The 18,049-nt window shown below is 46.4% G+C and overlaps 1 protein-coding gene across 7 annotated transcripts in view; it reads left to right on the top strand.

Moving 5' to 3' along the window:
• The window catches only part of HERC2 (HECT and RLD domain containing E3 ubiquitin protein ligase 2), a 243,505-nt gene extending 226,588 nt beyond the window's left edge, over nt 1–16,917 (top strand). For all 7 annotated transcript variants that reach the window (XM_069576810.1, XM_069576811.1, XM_069576809.1 and 4 more), the window contains 10 exons: nt 2,463–2,650; nt 3,293–3,490; nt 6,122–6,205; nt 11,825–11,966; nt 12,090–12,284; nt 12,928–13,040; nt 13,653–13,843; nt 14,714–14,819; nt 15,085–15,297; nt 15,970–16,917. In XM_069576810.1, the coding sequence (XP_069432911.1) occupies nt 2,463–2,650; nt 3,293–3,490; nt 6,122–6,205; nt 11,825–11,966; nt 12,090–12,284; nt 12,928–13,040; nt 13,653–13,843; nt 14,714–14,819; nt 15,085–15,297; nt 15,970–16,242 (1,703 nt within the window). In that variant the 3' untranslated portion in view covers nt 16,243–16,917. The remainder of the gene's footprint in view (nt 1–2,462; nt 2,651–3,292; nt 3,491–6,121; nt 6,206–11,824; nt 11,967–12,089; nt 12,285–12,927; nt 13,041–13,652; nt 13,844–14,713; nt 14,820–15,084; nt 15,298–15,969) is intronic.
• Nucleotides 16,918–18,049: the final 1,132 nt, after the last annotated feature.

Below are 18,049 nucleotides of genomic sequence, written 5' to 3'. Positions count from 1 at the left end.
ACAAATTGTGGAAAATTCTTAAGAGATGGGAGTACCACACCTTATCTGCCTCCTAAGTAACCTGTATGTGGGTCAAGAAGCAGCAGTTAGGACCAGACATGGAACAACTGACTGGTTCCAAATTGGGAAAGGAGTACAAGAAGACTGTATATTGTCACATTGCTATTTAACTTCTATGCAGAGTATATTATGCAAAATACCAGCCTGGATAAATCACAGACTGGAGTCAAGATTACTGGGAGAAATATCAACAACCTCAGATTTGCATATAATAACACTCCAATGGCAGAAAGTGAAGAGGAACTAAAGAGCCTCTTAATGAAAGTGAAAGAGGAGAGTGAAAAAGCTGGCTTAAAACTCAACATTCAAAAAAAGAAGATCATGGCATCTGGTCCCATCACTTCATGGCAAATAGATGGGGAAACAATGGAAACAGAGAGAGACTTTATTTTCTTGTGTTGCAAAATCACTACAGATGGTGGCTACAGCCATGAAATTAAAAGACGCTTGCTCCTTGGAAGGAAGCTATGATAAACCTAGACAGTGTATATAAAAAGCAGAGCCATCACTTTACCAACAAAGGTCTGTACAGTCAAAGCTGTGGTTTCCAGCAGTCATGTATGGATGTGAGAGTTGAACCATAAAGAAAGCTGAGCACCGAAGAATTGATCTTTCAGACTGTGGTGCTGGAGAATACTCTTGAGAGTCCTTTGGACTTCAAGGAGATCACACCAGTCAGTGCTAAAGGAAATCAACCTTATGAATATTCATTTGAAGTACTGATGATAAAGTTGAAGCTCCAATACTTTGGTCACCTGATGTGAAGAGCTGACTCGTTGAAAAAGACTGATGCTGCAAAAGGAGAAGAGTGTGGCAGAGGATGAGAGGGTTAGATAATGTCACCGACTCAATGGACATATGAGTTTGAGCAACTCCAGGAGATAGTGGAGGACAGAGGAGCCTGGCATGCTGCACTCGATGGGGATGCAGACAGTCGGACACAACTTAGTCACTGAACAAGAAAAAAAATGTAAGCTGTTGCTGTTACTTACTTTGATGCTCAAATCATGCCCTATTTCATCTCCTGGAATATCCCCACATTATTCCTTGAGTACTTCTGTGCTTTCTAGCACAATAAGACATTCTATCCTTATCCTCAGTCTTTATGTCTCAAACCTAGAATTTGATGTTTCTCCAAGGAGTCCTGATGCCTTTGGAGGAAAATGGCATTTAAAAGACAAGATCTGGTCTATAGGTGCTCATTGCTAAAGTGCTATCACGGCTGTCAGACCTTCTTAGAGGACAGAGCTAGGGAATATATGTGTAAATAATATACAAAATTACATTTGTGTTTGTTTTTGTATGTATGTATGTACAGTGAACACAACTTGTTCACACCAGTACCCCAAGCTCTGGTTTGAAACCACCGATTCATTCTAGTTTTCTCTCTGCCCATCCTTGTAACTCCTTTCTCTTTTGTAAGAAACCTGGTCCTCTAATGTAGCAACTTACTCTTACTGTAGTGGCTACTGGCCCATCATTGCCTTTGACTTCTCCCCCGTGTGGATCCTTAACCTCATTCGGGTTGTGACTGCCCCGCCCACTCAGGATTGTGCCCTCTCATGGGTATACAGCTCCCTGCTTTGGCCTGCCTCTCCTACTGGGCTTACCCTCTTTGTGGAAGCCCTTGTCCCTGTGCATTCTGAGTCTGTTCACCCAGCTGTGCCTCTGCAGAGAGGCTCTCTTCCTCTTGCTTGCACTCTTGACACCTGCCCAGTGGCTTTTGGACTGAGCTATCCAGAACAGGAAGGGGAAGGACACAAGTACCCCGCCCTTCATTGCGCAAGCCTTGTAGTTTGTAGAGTGGTGCTTATGGCTGCATGGCATCTTGAGGAGTCTTTGTGAATCTGGCAAGGCTTTAGTTCTGTGACATCTCTACAGAACTAAATTCACTTCTGTTCTAATCACCATCGTAATCATACATGATTGGAGTCTAGCATGGTATGCTGAAAAGCGTGATTCTCATCAGTGTTTGAATCTTGTGTTTAGGATAGGAATAACCATTAGAAGAGCACGTGTTCCGTTAAGACAAGGATTTTGTTTAGTTAAAAACTGACTTTCTGTTCCTTTAACATACAAAATCAATTTGGATTGTTTTTACCATCTGTTTTGATGTTACTTGTTCGGATTAAGAGCTGCTTCCAGGTACATGCTTAGTCTGGTGAACAGACATGGTTGGAAAAGGAGTTTTAGCCAGCAGAGGCTGTCAAGAGTCCTGGGAATCCTGCTGCCTTTTAAGTATTGTGATTCAAGACATCTAGGTCACCATAAATGTAACATTTGCCCCGATGACTGCCAACAGTCAGTTGGAGGATAGTAAGGGCTGTATATGTGGGAAGATGTAGTGGTTGTGCATTTACTGGTTCTTGTCTGCAAGTCCTGTTCTCAATCTGCTGCTTTAGGTGAAGTTTATACATGGGGTGACAATGATGAGGGACAGTTGGGAGACGGAACAACAAATGCCATCCAGAGGCCTCGGCTGGTAGCTGCTCTTCAGGGTAAGAAGGTCAACCGTGTGGCCTGTGGCTCAGCACACACTCTCGCCTGGTCAACCAGCAAGCCTGCCAGCGCTGGGAAGCTCCCTGTACAGGTCAGTTGGTTGAGCCAAGTGGGCTAGCAGGCATGCAAGTCGTGACAGAGTTATCTATGTACTAAGTTATGGGTGTACAAGCATGCACACACTTCCTTCCCCTGATTCATAATGATAAAAACAGTATTTTAAGAGCCTTAATTACCAGTTTCAATCCCTGGGTCAGGAAAATCCCCTGGAGTAGGAAATGGCTACCCACTCCAGTATTCTTGCTTGGAACACTCCATGAACCGAGGAGCTTGGCGGGCACAGTCCCTGCAGTCGCAAACAGTCGTACATAAGTGAGCACTCACACATATAAGAACCTTAACTATGCACACTTGTCAACATTCTGTGTATATCAGTGTGTCACCTTTATTAAAAATTTTATAAACTATTCTGGTAATACAGATTGTATGTTTTCTGTAGTAAATATAATTCTATAAGCTAATTTTCTTTTTAGCATTCTCCTTGGTTTACATTTCTTGGCTCAGGCAAAATGGCCAGAATATTATCTTTAAAATGGCAAGATTTTTTCAAAACAAACTCAGAAGTCATAGTGCTTCTTTGTTTTCAAGAACTGTATTTTCAACCCATCTACTATACTGTGGCTTAACTGTGCATTTGACACCTAAATTGACATAACAAGTTTCCATGTTTCAGGTTCCCATGGAGTACAATCATTTACAGGAAATCCCTATCATAGCACTGAGGAACCGGCTGCTGCTGCTGCACCACATCTCCGAGCTCTTTTGCCCCTGCATCCCCATGTTTGACCTTGAGGGCTCTCTCGATGAAACTGGACTTGGGCCATCTGTGGGGTTTGACACTCTTCGAGGAATTCTGATATCCCAGGGAAAGGTACTGCTCTGGTAACAATTTTTACTGTAGGTGATGTTGTTATCCTCAGTAACTTTTAATCCAACAAAAATTTCTAAACCAGAAATACACTGAAAACGGCTCATTTAGCAAATGTTCACAGAGCACCTACTATGTACCAGGCTCTGTCCTGGGTTCTTAGAGTGCATTGGTGACAGACAGACACAAATCCCTTCTTTTTTGGAGCTTATATTAAAAATGGTTAGGTGCTATGATGTCCCCTTGTAATCTCTTTCCCACTACCCCACCTCTCAGGAGGGGGTTGGCAAAACTAAGCTTCCATTCTTACAGTGCTCTCTGCTATCCTGGACTTGAGGCTTTATGGCAAATTCCTACTGGCAGCAGGAAGGAAAAAAAAAATGAGATAATTTCTTCTCCAGGTATGTCTAGCAGAGGACCCAGAAGTTATAGATTGCTTAGATGAAAGTATTATACTAGGATATGTAAAAATTCCTGGTTGAAGGTAATTTATGAGACTCTCGAAAGAATCAGGAATGAGGGCTTCTGAAAGGTGTCAGACAGATTTTGACCCACTGACATTTGTAATAATTTCAGCTGTCTAGAATTGAGATATCTGAAGTCATCAAGTTTCTGGCAAGCATCTTGGCAGGATGGCCTAGAAGAGGGTCAGTTACTGTATGCTGGGGGGTGTTTATACAGGGAAAAAAGCATAGAGGTTAGGTTAAGGAGTCCTTGCCCTGAGGGTTCTGATTCTGTGACATATAGGGTTTTTTTTTTTTTTTTCGTTTTTTACGTATAGGGTTTTTAATCCAAGGTCATGGCCTGTTTTTAATAATAAAATTTAGATGTTTTGGAGTAATGTCCAAACAGATTATTTTTCAGGATTAGCTTTATTTCCTAAAATTCCTAGCCAAAAAAAACTAGTGCACACATTTTATTTTTATGTGTGGCTTAGAGACATGTCGGAGAAGGTGATGGCACCCCACTCCAGTATTCTTGCCTGGCAAATCCCATGGACAGAGGAGCCTGGTAGGCTGCAGTCCATGGGGTCACAAAGAGTCAGACACGACTGAGCGACTTCACTTTCACTTTTCACTTTTATGCATTGGAGAAGGAAATGGCAACCCACTCCAGTGTTCTTGCCTGGAGAATCCCAGGGGCGGGGGAGCCTGGTGGGTTGCCATCTATGGGGTCTCACAGAGTCGGACACAACTGAAGTGACTTAGCAGCAGCAGCAGAGACATGTAGGCAATGATGGGGATTGTGGTAATGGAAAAATTTCTCTGATAATGGGGAGCAGGAAAAAATTGTGGACGGGTAAAATCAAATTTGAATCTTTACTTCAACCCTTTTTCAGTAATAAAAATGGCAAATTGATTCCTTTCATCGTTACTTTAATCCCTCAGAGTAGAGGTGATAATGCTCAATAAAAAGGAGAAAGTCTCTCCTTGTGGGGAGAGCAGAGAGGCAGCATCTCACACAGTGTGCAAGTCTCCTGCAACTGAGTTGGGGTTGGGGGCCTCAGGGAGGCTGAAAGGGTCCCTTAGCAACAGAGGATCAGCCTGTTTTGGTCCTAGTTAGAAAGGACTGCTTCTGCTGGGATTTTTGGAGAGTAGGTTTTGTTGGTGACTGTGGAGTCAGCAGAGCCCAGAAGAGAGTGCATCTCAGGAGGATGGGACTAGGGGGCCGCTGCTCTGTGGGGAAGGGAACGCTTGCCCAGAGCTGGGGGAAAGCGGAGGTCAGGAAGGGTGAGGGCAAAAGTAGCTGGTCGGTGTGCAGGATTGTGTGCGGAGGGGCTTACTCTGCAGTCTCCTGTGTGGTGTAGGGTGTGTGTCTGAGGCCCCCTCTGTGCAAATGGGAGCATCTCTGCCCTCGCCTCTTCCACAGGTGGGAGTTCCTGGGGCTCTGACTTAAGAGCAGTGTGCCCTACCCTCTACTCTCTTAGCCACCCTTTCTCCAGAAAAGAACGCAGGGGTCCACTTGTGGGGCCCGTGTCTGCCAGTGGCCCTGTCTCCTTTGAGGGTCTCTGGGGTCTGGTCCCATCCTCAGGCATGTGCATACCATCGCAGGGCCTCCCTGTGTGCTGGGGCCCACGCAGGCATGCTTCCCCTGGGTGAAGCTGGGACCTGTTCCCTTTCCTTGTCGTCACCCTGGGTTTCTTCCAGGTTTCTTTCAGTGCAGGGTGCCAGTGTCTCCCCAGCCCCACCCCGGCCCTGGCCCGCTCCCCTAGGCTCCCTGACTGCTGCTGCTTTATGTTGGGTGTCTTTTTCAGAACAGCAATGCTGAGGTGTATTTGGTGTCTCAGTCACCAACTGCAGTGCTGGACTTGCAGTTTGGCTGGGAAACCTCAGGTTTCTCATTAGCCCTGAGCCTGGCCTGAGACCTGAGTTAGAGCAGCTGCTCCTCAGGCTCTGGCCCTCTCCCCTCTGTGTCCAGGGCATTTTGGGTGCCTCCTGCCCCCAGATGGCAGGCAGGGAGCAGTGCCAAGCACTGGCCCTGCTGGCTGCCTGAGCCTCTGCAGGGACTTGTGTACTGATGCCAGGCTAATCCCCTGGGCCACCTCAGACCTGAAAAAGGGAGTGTCATGATGTGAACTATCTATGGGTAATACTTTCTGTATGGCATTCTAAATTTTGTTTTGGTGTGTTTTAGGAAGCGGCCTTCCGAAAAGTAGTACAAGCCACTATGGTGCGAGATCGCCAGCACGGCCCTGTGGTGGAGTTGAACCGCATCCAGGTAACAAAATGGACATGTTGTCTGTTCACAGATGCGATGGTTTCATGGTTGTGAGTTGCATCGCTGCAGCCTGGGACAAGTGCTTACAGCAAGACTCTTGTGCCCTTGGTTAGAGAGCAAGGTGCCATGTGTGTGGGATGCCCTGTGGTGCTGAGACTGCCAGGTGACCATGTAAATGGTTTTCTTTATAACACGAAGAAGAAAAGCTTATTTCAGATAACCTGGGAGCACAAATCCAGATAAGCGAAAAGGGAAAAGTAAAAATGACCCATATTTCCACCACATGTTGACAAGTGCTGCTAATGTTTGGGGAGTATGTTATAACCTGAGCTAGACTTTGGTAACTTGCTCTCTGTTCCCCTTAATGCATTGTAAGCACCCAGATCTCTGTCCCGTGCCGTGGGGCCGTGCTGCGATTATTTCTGCTAACCAGCGGCACATGCTGATTTTTCTGCTGTGGCCTGGAAAGTTGGGCCTGCCTTTCTGGGATACAGCAGGGGCAGCTGGTGTGGCTCTAGCTATGTGTGTGTCTTCAGTCACCCACTTGGTTTAAGTTCTGAGATGCAGAGCAGGTTTCCTGTTCACACCAGCCTCACACCCTCCCCAGTTCTGATGGCTTACTTTGCCAGTTTAATAGGCCAAAATGACTAAGACTAAGACTTTGCATCGCAGTAGTAATCAAAGAAATGAAAAGGAGACTGTCTCTGGATTTATGCTGCTGCTGACTGTATATAAGCTTCACGTTAAAAGAATTAAAGCAAAAGGCGCTAATGATGACATTGTGTGTGCTTGACATTTACCATGCAAATGAAATTGGTCCCGCCTCTGGAGCAAAAGCGAGCCATGAAGAACAAGGGCTTTGTTCCTGAACCTTCTTGTTAGCACATGATTTTTACCCTGATGTCGGTTATATGACTAGAAATTCTTCCAGAGTTGTTCTTGGGGGCATTTTTAATTAAGACAACAACTCTTGTCCTTTGTTGGAGAACACATGTGACCGTGCTGATGGAAGTGATTAATTCACTGACGTCATAATGTTTAATGTGAAGCTGGAGGTCAGTCAGCCCATTCCACAAACAAATGGACTGGTTAATTAGATTAATGAGAAAGCTTTTATTTCCCCCCTTGGAGAATCATTTTGGTTTTCTCTACATTACTAGGTTTTAAATACTTAAGTTCATACGTGCAGAAGGCTGATGGCTGCAGATTGTCTAATTCAGACAGTTGGGTGTTCTTGGGTCTAGGCTTGCCTCGGCCGTGCGCGGGCACCATGTTGGGGCCAGTGGCCCAGTGTGGGTGTCCAGGCCCAGGGGCCCTGGTCATCTGGGAGCCTGGATAACCTGGAATCTGCGCTAGGCACGTTTCTCAGTCATTGTGTGCTTGATGCCTCTTTCTTTCTCGTCTTTATATCCCTAGTACCTTGAGTTATGAGTCTGTTGGGTGCATGTCTGAACAGACGTGACTAGATAAGGATAGATAAGAGGGCAAACAGATTTATATTACACATTTTTTGAAAGACGTATAAGTAACCTTCAGTGCAGTGTACAGTGCTCGTTAATGTTGGAGCAGCCACTCCAGCTACCCAGAGACCCTCAGGCGCCAGAGCCAGATTCTCTTCAATTTAGGGCTTGATACCCACTCTTAAAATTAGAAAGAACTTCCACAAAGGTGGAGATAAAATAGAGCAGAGTGGTGGAGGGAACAGTCTGTGAGTCCAAGTTGAACGCAGACACCAGTAGTCACCCAGAAAGGCGGTGTAGGTGGCCTCTTCCCTGTACTCTCGCAGGGCTGAAACTTTTGTGGGGATGCCTGTGGAGAGATTTTCTTACTTTATGCTGAAAGTGCCCTAGAGACACTAAAAGTAGGCTGTGTTCTTGGAGGGTATTTCTGTTTGAATTTGATTTAGTTTTGTAACAGGGTCTAAAAATCAGTGTATATTAAAATTTTTTATTATAGGTAATGCAGTTATGGAAATGAGCACATTTCCAAAAATTTAGAAACTTTAAAGACAATTAAAACTACCTATATTCCTGCTGTTCAGAGATGCCAGGTAACACAACCCTGTCCTTGCAGTGTCCTGGCTATATTCATAGAGCCATGCTCCTTCATAGCGGCTGAGAGCATCAGGCTGTGTTAACTGGTACTGTAAATGGAAGTGATGTGATCTTTCAAGTGGGAAGCAAGTCTGTGTCTTACTTGCCCTCGCAGAGGAACACATCTTCTTCCTCTCTGTAACTCACTTTTCCCCCAGGTATTGTGTGCCTTAGAGAGCTACTGAGGCTAAATGAAATGACGTATGAGAGCGTGCAGCTGAATGCGTGGCGTGTAGGAAAACTCTCTCCACAGGAAACTGTTGTTGTTATTATTGTCATTGTTCTTTTAGTCTTAAGATTGATCATTTCTGCAGTAAGGAAAATTAGCTGTTAAACTTACCTGAGAACTCACAAAGAAGTTAAGGATGATGAGAGTTTAGCCAGAGGAGTCAGTGTAAAAGTACATTTTCAGAATCACTTTTCCTTAACTTCTCATTTTGCCATCACTTCAGACTGAGCTTCCTGGGTGATTCTGAAGCACGGCCTGAGTAGCTGAGTAAGGGCTTGAGGCCACTGTTCTGATCTGTTGAGGCATCTTATTAGGTTGGTGCAAAAATAATTGCAGTTTCAGACCCTGAATTTTAAATCATAACTAGACTCAAACACATCTTTATTAATCAGAATAGGAACCATTACTATCAACACATTTTTGCCAATGAGAAATAAGTTTGTTTATTCCTGTAGCATAAAAATCCAAGCCTCAGGATTTCACAAACTCTTGGAAAGCATTTTCTGCCTTCTGCTGGTTGTGGAAGTGTTTTCCCTTCCCTCAAAGTTGTTGAGATGCTTGAATAAGTGGCATCAGTTGGCGAGAGGTCAGGTGAATATGGCAGATGAGGCAGAGCTTCGTAGCCCAATTTGTTCAACTTTTGAAGCATTGGTTGCACAACATACGGTTGTGCGGTTGTGCGTTGTCATGGAGAATTGGGCCCATTCAGTTGGACAATGCTGGCTGTAGGCGTTGCAGTTTTCAGGGCATCTCATCGATTTGCTGAGCATAGTTCTCAGATGTAATGGTTTCTCCAGGAATCAGAAAGTGGCAGTGGATCAGACCAACAGCAGATCACCAAACAGCGGCCATGACCCTGTTTTTTGGTGCAAGTTTGGCTTTGGGAAGTGCTTTGGAGCTGCTTCTTGGTCCAACCGCTGAACTGGTCATCACTGGTTGTTATATAATCCACTTTTCATCTCACATCACAGTCCAATCGAGAAATAGTTTGTTGTTGCATAGAGTAAGAGAAGATGACACTTCAAAATGATGATTTTTTTGATTTTCAGTCAGCTCATGAGGCACCTACCCTACTGAGTATTTTCACCTTTCCAATTTGCTTCAAATGCCAAATGACGGTAGAATGGTTGATGTTGAGTTCTTAGGCAACTTTTTGTGTAGTTACTAGAGGATCAGCTTTGATGATTGCTCTCAGTTGGTTGTTGTCACCTTCTGATGGTCAGCCCCTGTGCTCCTCATCTTCAAGGTTTGTCTCCTTTGCAGAACTTTTTGAACAACCACTGCAATGTATATTCATTAGCAGTTCCTGGCCCAAATGCATTGTTAATGTTGTGCATTATTTCTGCTGCTTTACAACCCATTTTGAACTTGGAATAAGAAAATCACTTGAGTTTGCTTTTGGTCTAACATCATTTCCATCAGTTCAGTTCAGTTCAGTTCAGTTCAGTTCAGTTCAGTCGCTCAGTTGTATCCAGCTCTTTGCGACCCTATGAACCGCACGTGGCACGCCAGGCCTCCCTGTCCATCACCAACTCCTGGAGTCCACCCAAACCCATGTCCTTCGAGTTGATGATGCCATCCAACCATCTCATCCTCTGTCATCCCCTTCTCCTCCTGCCCTCAGTCCCTCCCAGCATCAGGGGCTTTTCCAGTGAGTCAGCTCTTTGCATCAGGTGGCCGAAGTATTGGAGTTTCAGCTTCCACCTCAGTCCTTCCAGTGAACACCCAGGACTGATCTCCTTTAGGATGGACTGGTTGGATCTCCTTGCAGTCCAAGAGACTCTCAAGAGTCTTCTCCAACACCACAGTTCAAAAGCATCAATTCTTTGGCTCTCAGCTTTCTTTAGAGTCCAACTCTCACATCCGTCCATACATGACCACTGGAAAAACCATAGCCTTGACTAGACGGACCTTTGTTAGCAAAGTAATGTCTCTGCTTTTTAATATGCTGTCTAGATTGGTCATAACTTTCCTTTGAAGAAGTAAGCGTCTTTTAATTTCATGGCTGCAATCACCATCTGCAGTGATTTTGGAGCCCCCAAAAATAGAGTCAGCCACTGTTTTCACTGTTTCCCCGTCTGTCTGCCGTGAAATGATGGGACCAGATGCCATGATCTTCATTTTCTGAATGTTGAGCTTTAAGCCAACTTTTTCACTCTCTTTCACTTTCATCAAGAGGCTCTTTAGTTCTTCTTCACTTTCTGCCATAAAGGTGGTGTCATCTGCATATCTGAGGTTATTGATATTTCTCCCAGCCATCTTGATTCCAGCTTCTACTTCCTCCAGCCCAGCGTTTCTCATGATGTACTCTAGTTTAAAATAAATATAAAATAAGCAGCAAGTAATAAGTCATTAGCAAAAAACATAAAGCAAGAAATGCACATTAAAATGATGTAGAACATAACTGCATTTATTTAAGAATGTATTCCAGTGTCAAATGGCAAATTTCCACAGTGCAAAACCACAGCTACTTTTACATCAATCTGGATAGCTTATGATGAGAAACACAGGTGGGATAAGTGATCATACATGGAGACACAGTGACCCCAAGGGTTGAGTAGAATCTGTGGAGGTGAGGAAAGGAGGGAAGAAAGGTTCTGTTCTGGCCACACTGGTGCATCCAGGTTTGGTCTCAGAGCCACTTGATGTGCCCCTCCCAGGGCTGATGGTCTGCTTAGAGGCCGCTTTCAGGCATCCTGCCTCTTCATGGAGACACTGGGTAAGGTTAAATACAGTGTGAGGATAAACCAGGTTGCAGTTACTGCCTACTTGAGCTGCTTGCAGCTTTCCCTATGGTCTGTGCTCTCTCAATAGTTGCCACCCATCCTCATGTGCTGTGTGTGCTGGTGAGCGGGCCCTGGCCTGGCTGACACAGCTGTCTAGTAGGCAGCCTGTATCAAGGGCAGAAGAGAGAGGAGCTCAAAGCTGGTCTTTGGGGTCCTCAGCAGGTGTGGGTGAGGAGACGAGGACAGGAGTTAGTCTTGGGAGGTCCAGCTGCCCTTCATGTTTGCACAGGCATGCTCAGGTGGTTGTACTTGAGTTAGCTCTGTGCTCACAGTGGCCCGAGGTTGTAGGGGTGACACCAGGCATCTGAGTGCTGTTTGTTTTCTGTAGAGGGACCCCACCCTCGCCCCCACTGTGACCAGGACAGGGCAGGCGAGGGTAGCAGGAGGGATGATCAGCTGCCGAGCACTGCTTTGGATGCAGGGGTTCTGGGGCTGGTCAGCTTGTGAAGATGGCACCCATGTGCTTTCTGTTGTGGACTTTGTTATGTATTTTCCTTCTTTCTGTCTCTAGGTCAAGCGTTCAAGAAGTAAAGGGGGCCTCGCGGGCCCTGATGGGACCAAGTCTGTCTTTGGGCAGATGTGCGCTAAGATGAGCTCTTTCAGTCCTGACAGCCTCCTCCTCCCACACCGCGTCTGGAAGGTCAAGTTTGTGGGTGAGAGCTTGCATGTGTGGAGGGGTGTTGGTGTGAGAGGAGAACTGGGAGACCCCCCAGCTGCTCCCCAGGGGCCTCTGATGCAGTCAGTGACTGTGAGCTACTGACCCTCCTTTTCCCTAGGTGAATCTGTGGATGACTGTGGTGGTGGCTACAGTGAGTCCATAGCTGAGATCTGTGAGGAGCTGCAGAATGGACTCACCCCACTTCTGATCGTAACACCCAATGGGAGGGATGAGTCGGGGGCCAACCGGGATTGCTACCTGTTCAGCCCAGCTGCCAGGGCGCCTGTGCACACCAACATGTTCCGGTTCTTGGGTAGGCCTCTCATGTGGATGCAGTGCTGCAGACGTGCAGCTCCGTGTGCTCTGCTTAGTGTAATGGCTGCTCTGTCTTGAGACTGGTGGTGGCTGTTGTAAATACCTGCTTTAGCTTCCTCACTGTGTAGCTGCAGGGACATGCAGAGCTGGACCATTAGCAGCTGTGTGCTAAGGACCAGATGGTGCCTTTGTCGCTCAGAGGATCTGAGATACGGTGTTTCTGCATCTTAAACATATCCGAAACTTGGGATCACATCTTAAAGAGTCTACATTTGGCCAGGCCCTCCCTCCTGGTGAGGGTTTGCATCCATCACTCATGGCACTGCCTCCAACTTCCTTGAGAAGCTCCAGCTGTCTGCTTTGCCATATAAGGAGCAAGGATTAGCCACTGTGGCTACCACTGTTGGTGGAAAGAGCAAAGAGTTATAGACTTAGTCCATAGGAACAGAAGCAAGTAATGAATTTTAGTGTACGGTATCAGGCTGCAAGGACAGACCTAAGTCTCTGTGAATCGGGGCAGCGTTGGTTTCGAATGCACTGAGGCCCCAGTGCCGAGCTCATCTCCACTGTGTGCTTGAGTGGACTGGGAACTTTGTCATCAGCACCAAGTATATCCTGTCTTCTGTGCTTTGAATGAGCAGGTGTGTTACTGGGTATTGCCATTCGGACTGGAAGTCCCCTGAGTCTGAACCTTGCTGAGCCTGTCTGGAAGCAGCTGGCTGGGATGAACCTCACCATTGCAGACCTGAGCGAGGTAACCTCCAGGAGGGAGAGGACAGAGAAATGGGACTCACTGTGTGTCCAGTGCAAAGCATGGTGGGGGTCACCTGTGGTCTGGTGAAGAGGGGCAGCCTGCCCTGAGGTCTCAGCATACTCACGATGATCAGTCTGCTGGCCATCTGGTACCAGAGTGGCAGTGTGGACACAGGCCAACCTGTTTCCAGAACTTGATACCTGCTTTGTGGGCTTTGCCACTTGTACAGTCTTGCCAGATGAGAAAGCTTGCTGTCTTTCCTATGGCACAGCTGAGCATGTGGGCAGGCAGCTGGGGGGCAGTTTAGACTCCTGGGGCCTCTCCAGGGTGTGGTTCCCTCAGTGCAGGTGGGACTCACCTCTGACCAACACAGTCACTGTCAGCAAGTGATTTTAAGGACTTCCCTTGTTGCAAACTCTTTCTTCAGCTCCATGGGTGAAAGCATTTCTCTCCTGTTCCTCCTTTATTTCATGGCACACGCAGTGCACTTGGAGCCTTGCCGCAGGCTCCAGGCAGATGGAGACCTGGCGTGACCATGTATGGGATGTGAACAGGGCCGGGGGCAGAGGAGCAACGCTGCTCAGTAGGTGAACTCCCTTCTTCCCTTGAAAGGTTGACAAAGATTTTATCCCTGGACTCATGTACATCCGTGATAACGAAGCCACCTCAGAGGAGTTTGAGGCCATGAGCCTGCCCTTCACAGTGCCTAGTGCCAGCGGCCAGGACATCCAGCTGAGCTCCAAGTACACACACATCACTCTGGACAACCGTGCAGAGTATGTCCGGCTCGCAATAAACTACAGGTATGTGACTGTCTGCCTTCCAGAGTTTCAACTCAGTAAATAGCAAAAATAGCAGAAAATGGTTTGCTTGGGTGGCAGCTTTTTTTCCATAAGTAAAATTTAATGGGCTTGGCTCCAGCGATTGCTGCCTACAGTCATCAAAGCTTCTTTTGTGGTTAGAGTCAGAGTACTTACTATTTTCACCTGAGATTCCTGGCTCTGGCTAGAACAGCGAGGTGCAGAGTCCCCTGTTGGACTCTGCCAGCAGAGGTCACAGGGCCTCTGTGTGCTACCCTTCCCGGGGCAGGGCTGTGTTTGGATGGTCTCCACCCCTCACGGGGCCCTTGCACTACCACTCAGTTGTGTTTGCTGCATTGCAGACCGGCAGCACCATCCATGACCTCTGCCCACTGTTTCCTTAGTGTGGTCTTTGGAAGCCTTGTCCTCCAGCATCACCCGACTGGGTGTTGGGATGAGGCCCAATGTATCAGGTGGGCTTTGCTTGCTGGACTCTGGCTGAGCGCAGTCCTTGCAGGCACCCTGTGTCATCCACCTGTGTTCCATTCTGTCTCATGCCCTAACTCGCCAGTCACGAGGACCTTGGATACAGCATTGACTTTCAGAAAGTTCTTAGCTTGTCTGTTGTGGGACCTGACTCTGACTCTGCATGTCTGATTATGGCTCCTTCTGAGAAGGAGGGAGAGATGGAGAATTGTGTCTTGTAATGGGTATAGCTGTGGCTCATTTTTGAGGTAGAATTCTGTGGGCCAGTCTCGCTTCTCAGTCCACGAGAAGCTTTGAGACTGTGTCTGCAAAGCGCACACCTTGCTCGTCCACATAATGAGACTTGGCGTGATCTGCATGAAATGCAAAGCGGATGTTTTCTTTCAGACTCCACGAATTTGATGAGCAGGTAGCTGCCGTTCGTGAGGGGATGGCCCGAGTCGTGCCTGTCCCTCTTCTCTCTCTCTTCACCGGATATGAGTTGGAGACGATGGTATGCCCACCCTTTCTCTGTGCTTCCCTGTAGCGCCCTTCTCATGGTAATCCACTGAATCAGCACCACCAGTTAACCTCTCAGTTAAATCTCTCTCTTGGAGGTCTGAGATCTGCTCATGCCTTTTGAGTGAAGTAAGACACGCTCAGGAAGCGAGTATTCGCTGCCTCCCATTACTCCCCTCCAGCTGCTCTCACCTGACCCTCCCCACCCCAGCCCTGGTAGAAAGCTGTAATATGCTTATGTGAAGTGTGTCCCTCCACAGGTGTGTGGCAGCCCAGACATCCCTCTGCATCTTTTAAAGTCTGTGGCAACGTACAAGGGGGTGGAGCCCTCTGCACCCCTGATCCAGTGGTTCTGGGAGGTGATGGAGTCCTTCTCCAACACTGAGCGCTCCCTCTTCCTTCGCTTCGTGTGGGGCCGCACAAGGCTGCCCAGGACCATCGCTGACTTTCGGGGCAGAGACTTCGTCATCCAGGTGTGGCTCCTGCATGTCCTTTGGGATCAACTGAGAGTTATGCCCCTCACACAGAGCTCTGCCGCAGATGAGAAAACAAACAGTTCTTTCCTGTTACATGGTTTTCCTACCCTCTGGAAACAAAATGAAAAACACTTAACTTCTCTGATATGAGAGCTCAGAATTTTATGACTACAGGTGTTAGGTACCAGTACCTACTTCTAAAAAATGTATCCACCCCCAGAATATGCTGCTATTAAGTCAGCATATTCTAGATTCCGAGCACACACATCATGGAAAAAAGCATTTATTTGAGTATCTGGTTGAATTAGGCAAATCAATAAAATAATCCTGCTTACTGAGAAAAATCAGAGTGCCCATTCAATTGAGGCTAAGAGTTCTGCCTTGAGTTCTGACTGGTCAGAATCAGGCTCTGTTTACCTGCCGGCCCCTGGGGTTGAAATCGCAGCAACCAATTGCTATTTTTTACTGAAAGTCCTAAGAATTAATGAGTTGCTCCTTTTTATTTCTGAAATTGACTAGATGATATTTTTTCTGATACGTTGTTATTCTTAGTCAAAAACATCATGCTGTATGTGAATGAGAGTCAACTCTAATGAACATAATAAGACAGATTGCAGTTTTACCTGTCCTGTACATGGTCTCTGATTATTTAACATTTTTTATTAACAGGTATTGGATAAATACAACCCACCTGACCATTTCCTTCCTGAATCCTACACATGCTTCTTCTTGTTGAAGTTGCCCAGGTATTCCTGTAAGCAGGTGCTGGAGGAGAAACTGAAATATGCCATCCACTTTTGCAAGTCAATAGACACAGATGATTACGCTCGCATAGCCCTCACAGGGGAGCCGGCTGCAGATGACAGCAGTGACGACTCAGAGAATGAGGATGTGGATTCATTTGCCTCAGATTCTACCCAGGATTATCTAACGGGACACTGAGCTGGATAAATGCCATCCACCACAAGACCCCACTAGACTGACTGAGACGGCAGAGTGCTACAGTTCAGAGTTCAGGGCGAGATAAGTGCCAGGAGATGGGTTAGTCCCCTAGTGTGTGGGATAGCGATTGGAGAGTTAGCCTTGCACTTGGAAACTTTGTTAAAAGGGTCTTCTAACCCACAATGCTGCATTACATGTAGGACTTCGTGTTTACTAAAGTGCGTAAAGGTTTTAACATCAATGTTGAATTGCAGCATCCCCGAAAATCAGTAAAAAGCCTTTTCCCTTGTGGGTGAAATAGATATTTTCCCCTTCCTTTTAAATGTTGTGCATTGCCTTGATTGTACATTGGAAATACTGTGTAACAATGAAATCCTATTATAAATATTTCAATTAATTTTCCTTGAAATTTGTTATTAAAAGTTTTTTGAACATTAAATGATCAGTATTACTTGAATGCATCCAGAAGTTATTTAAACCAAACCAAAACAAAAAGGCTGCCAGCTCCTGTCTCCTCCCCAGGTGCTCACGCCAGCATTTGCAGTGTGTGACTGGAGCCAAGTCCTCTCCGTGAGCAGTGTCGTCACTTCTGTCATGGACAGTACTATATATAATGTTTGTGTCATGTTTATGCCTAAATTTTGATTCTCTATAAATAAAACATTTGTCACAAAATTGTAAGCTGATCTTTCATATGTGGTTAAAACTAGCACTGGTGGATACACTACCACCAAAATATAGATGAGTGTTTGATGCAGCACTAGTTAAAGTGGATTCCAGTCTCATTAGACTTCTTTGGTTACAGAACCAAACTCATTACGGTGACGGAGGGAGTGGTCATCAGGAGCTGGGAGAGGTTTAGGGGAGTGGCTGGGGTCAGGAACCTCTCCTGCCCTCCATGCCATCCACCTGGGCAACTGTGGCTCCCGTAGGCCTAGGGGCGAGGGAGTGTTTCTGGCTCAGTCGGCCATGGGGTAGGATTTGAGCTGCTTGTTTTGGGATTGTGTCAAGTACGCTCTGCAGAGAGAAAGACTGAGATTGCAGTAGGAAGATTGGTTGACAGGCCTGATGCAGTAGAACTGAGGGTAAATGGTACCAGATGGAGGCCAGAGGTAAGTGTTTTATGTTGGGAGACTGCTCAGGGATCCAATGTGTGCATTAAAAGATCCAAAGAGAAATTTTCTTCTGGGCAGTTATTCTTGACCAAGATGGTAACAACATTTTTCAGCTTGTATTAAAATTTCCATAAGCTGTGAGATTTGTCTTTTAATCACCATCCCTTTTGTTGTTAGTCAGTCAGTGGCACACAGCATTTGTTTCCCTACTGGTCCTGTGGTTAAGAATCTGCCTGCTAATACAGGGGACATGGGTTCGATCCCTAGTCTAGGAGAGTTCCACATGCTGGGGGGCAACTAAGCCTGTATGCCACTACTACTAAAGCTCACGTGCCCTAGACCCTGTGCTCTACAAAAGAGATGCCACCAAAATAAGCCTGTGTACCATAACTGGAACACAGCTGTCACTCACCACAACTAGAGAAAAGCCAGAGCAGCAACAAAAACCCAGTGCAGCCAAAAATCAAGTGTTGGGTTTTTTTTAATATTTCTCTCTCTCTCTGCATCTGGGTGGGCTAGTTTTGGCTGCATGTTTCTGGACTGTGGATTGGTAGGGCTCTGCTTCACATGCCCTTCTGATGACTCAGGGTAGGAGAGCAAGTAAGAACAGCTATAGCCTGCACTCAGGCCTGAGTCCTTGTCAGGGTGTCCAGAAAGTCCTCTTTTCCAACTACATATCTGCATGAGGCCAA

This window comes from Ovis canadensis, chromosome 2 (genome assembly GCF_042477335.2).
Source record: "Ovis canadensis isolate MfBH-ARS-UI-01 breed Bighorn chromosome 2, ARS-UI_OviCan_v2, whole genome shotgun sequence".
Taxonomy (NCBI): Eukaryota; Metazoa; Chordata; class Mammalia; order Artiodactyla; family Bovidae; genus Ovis; species Ovis canadensis.
The sequence above is the reverse complement of the archived record's forward strand: the minus strand, read 5'-3'. Positions and strand labels throughout refer to the sequence as shown.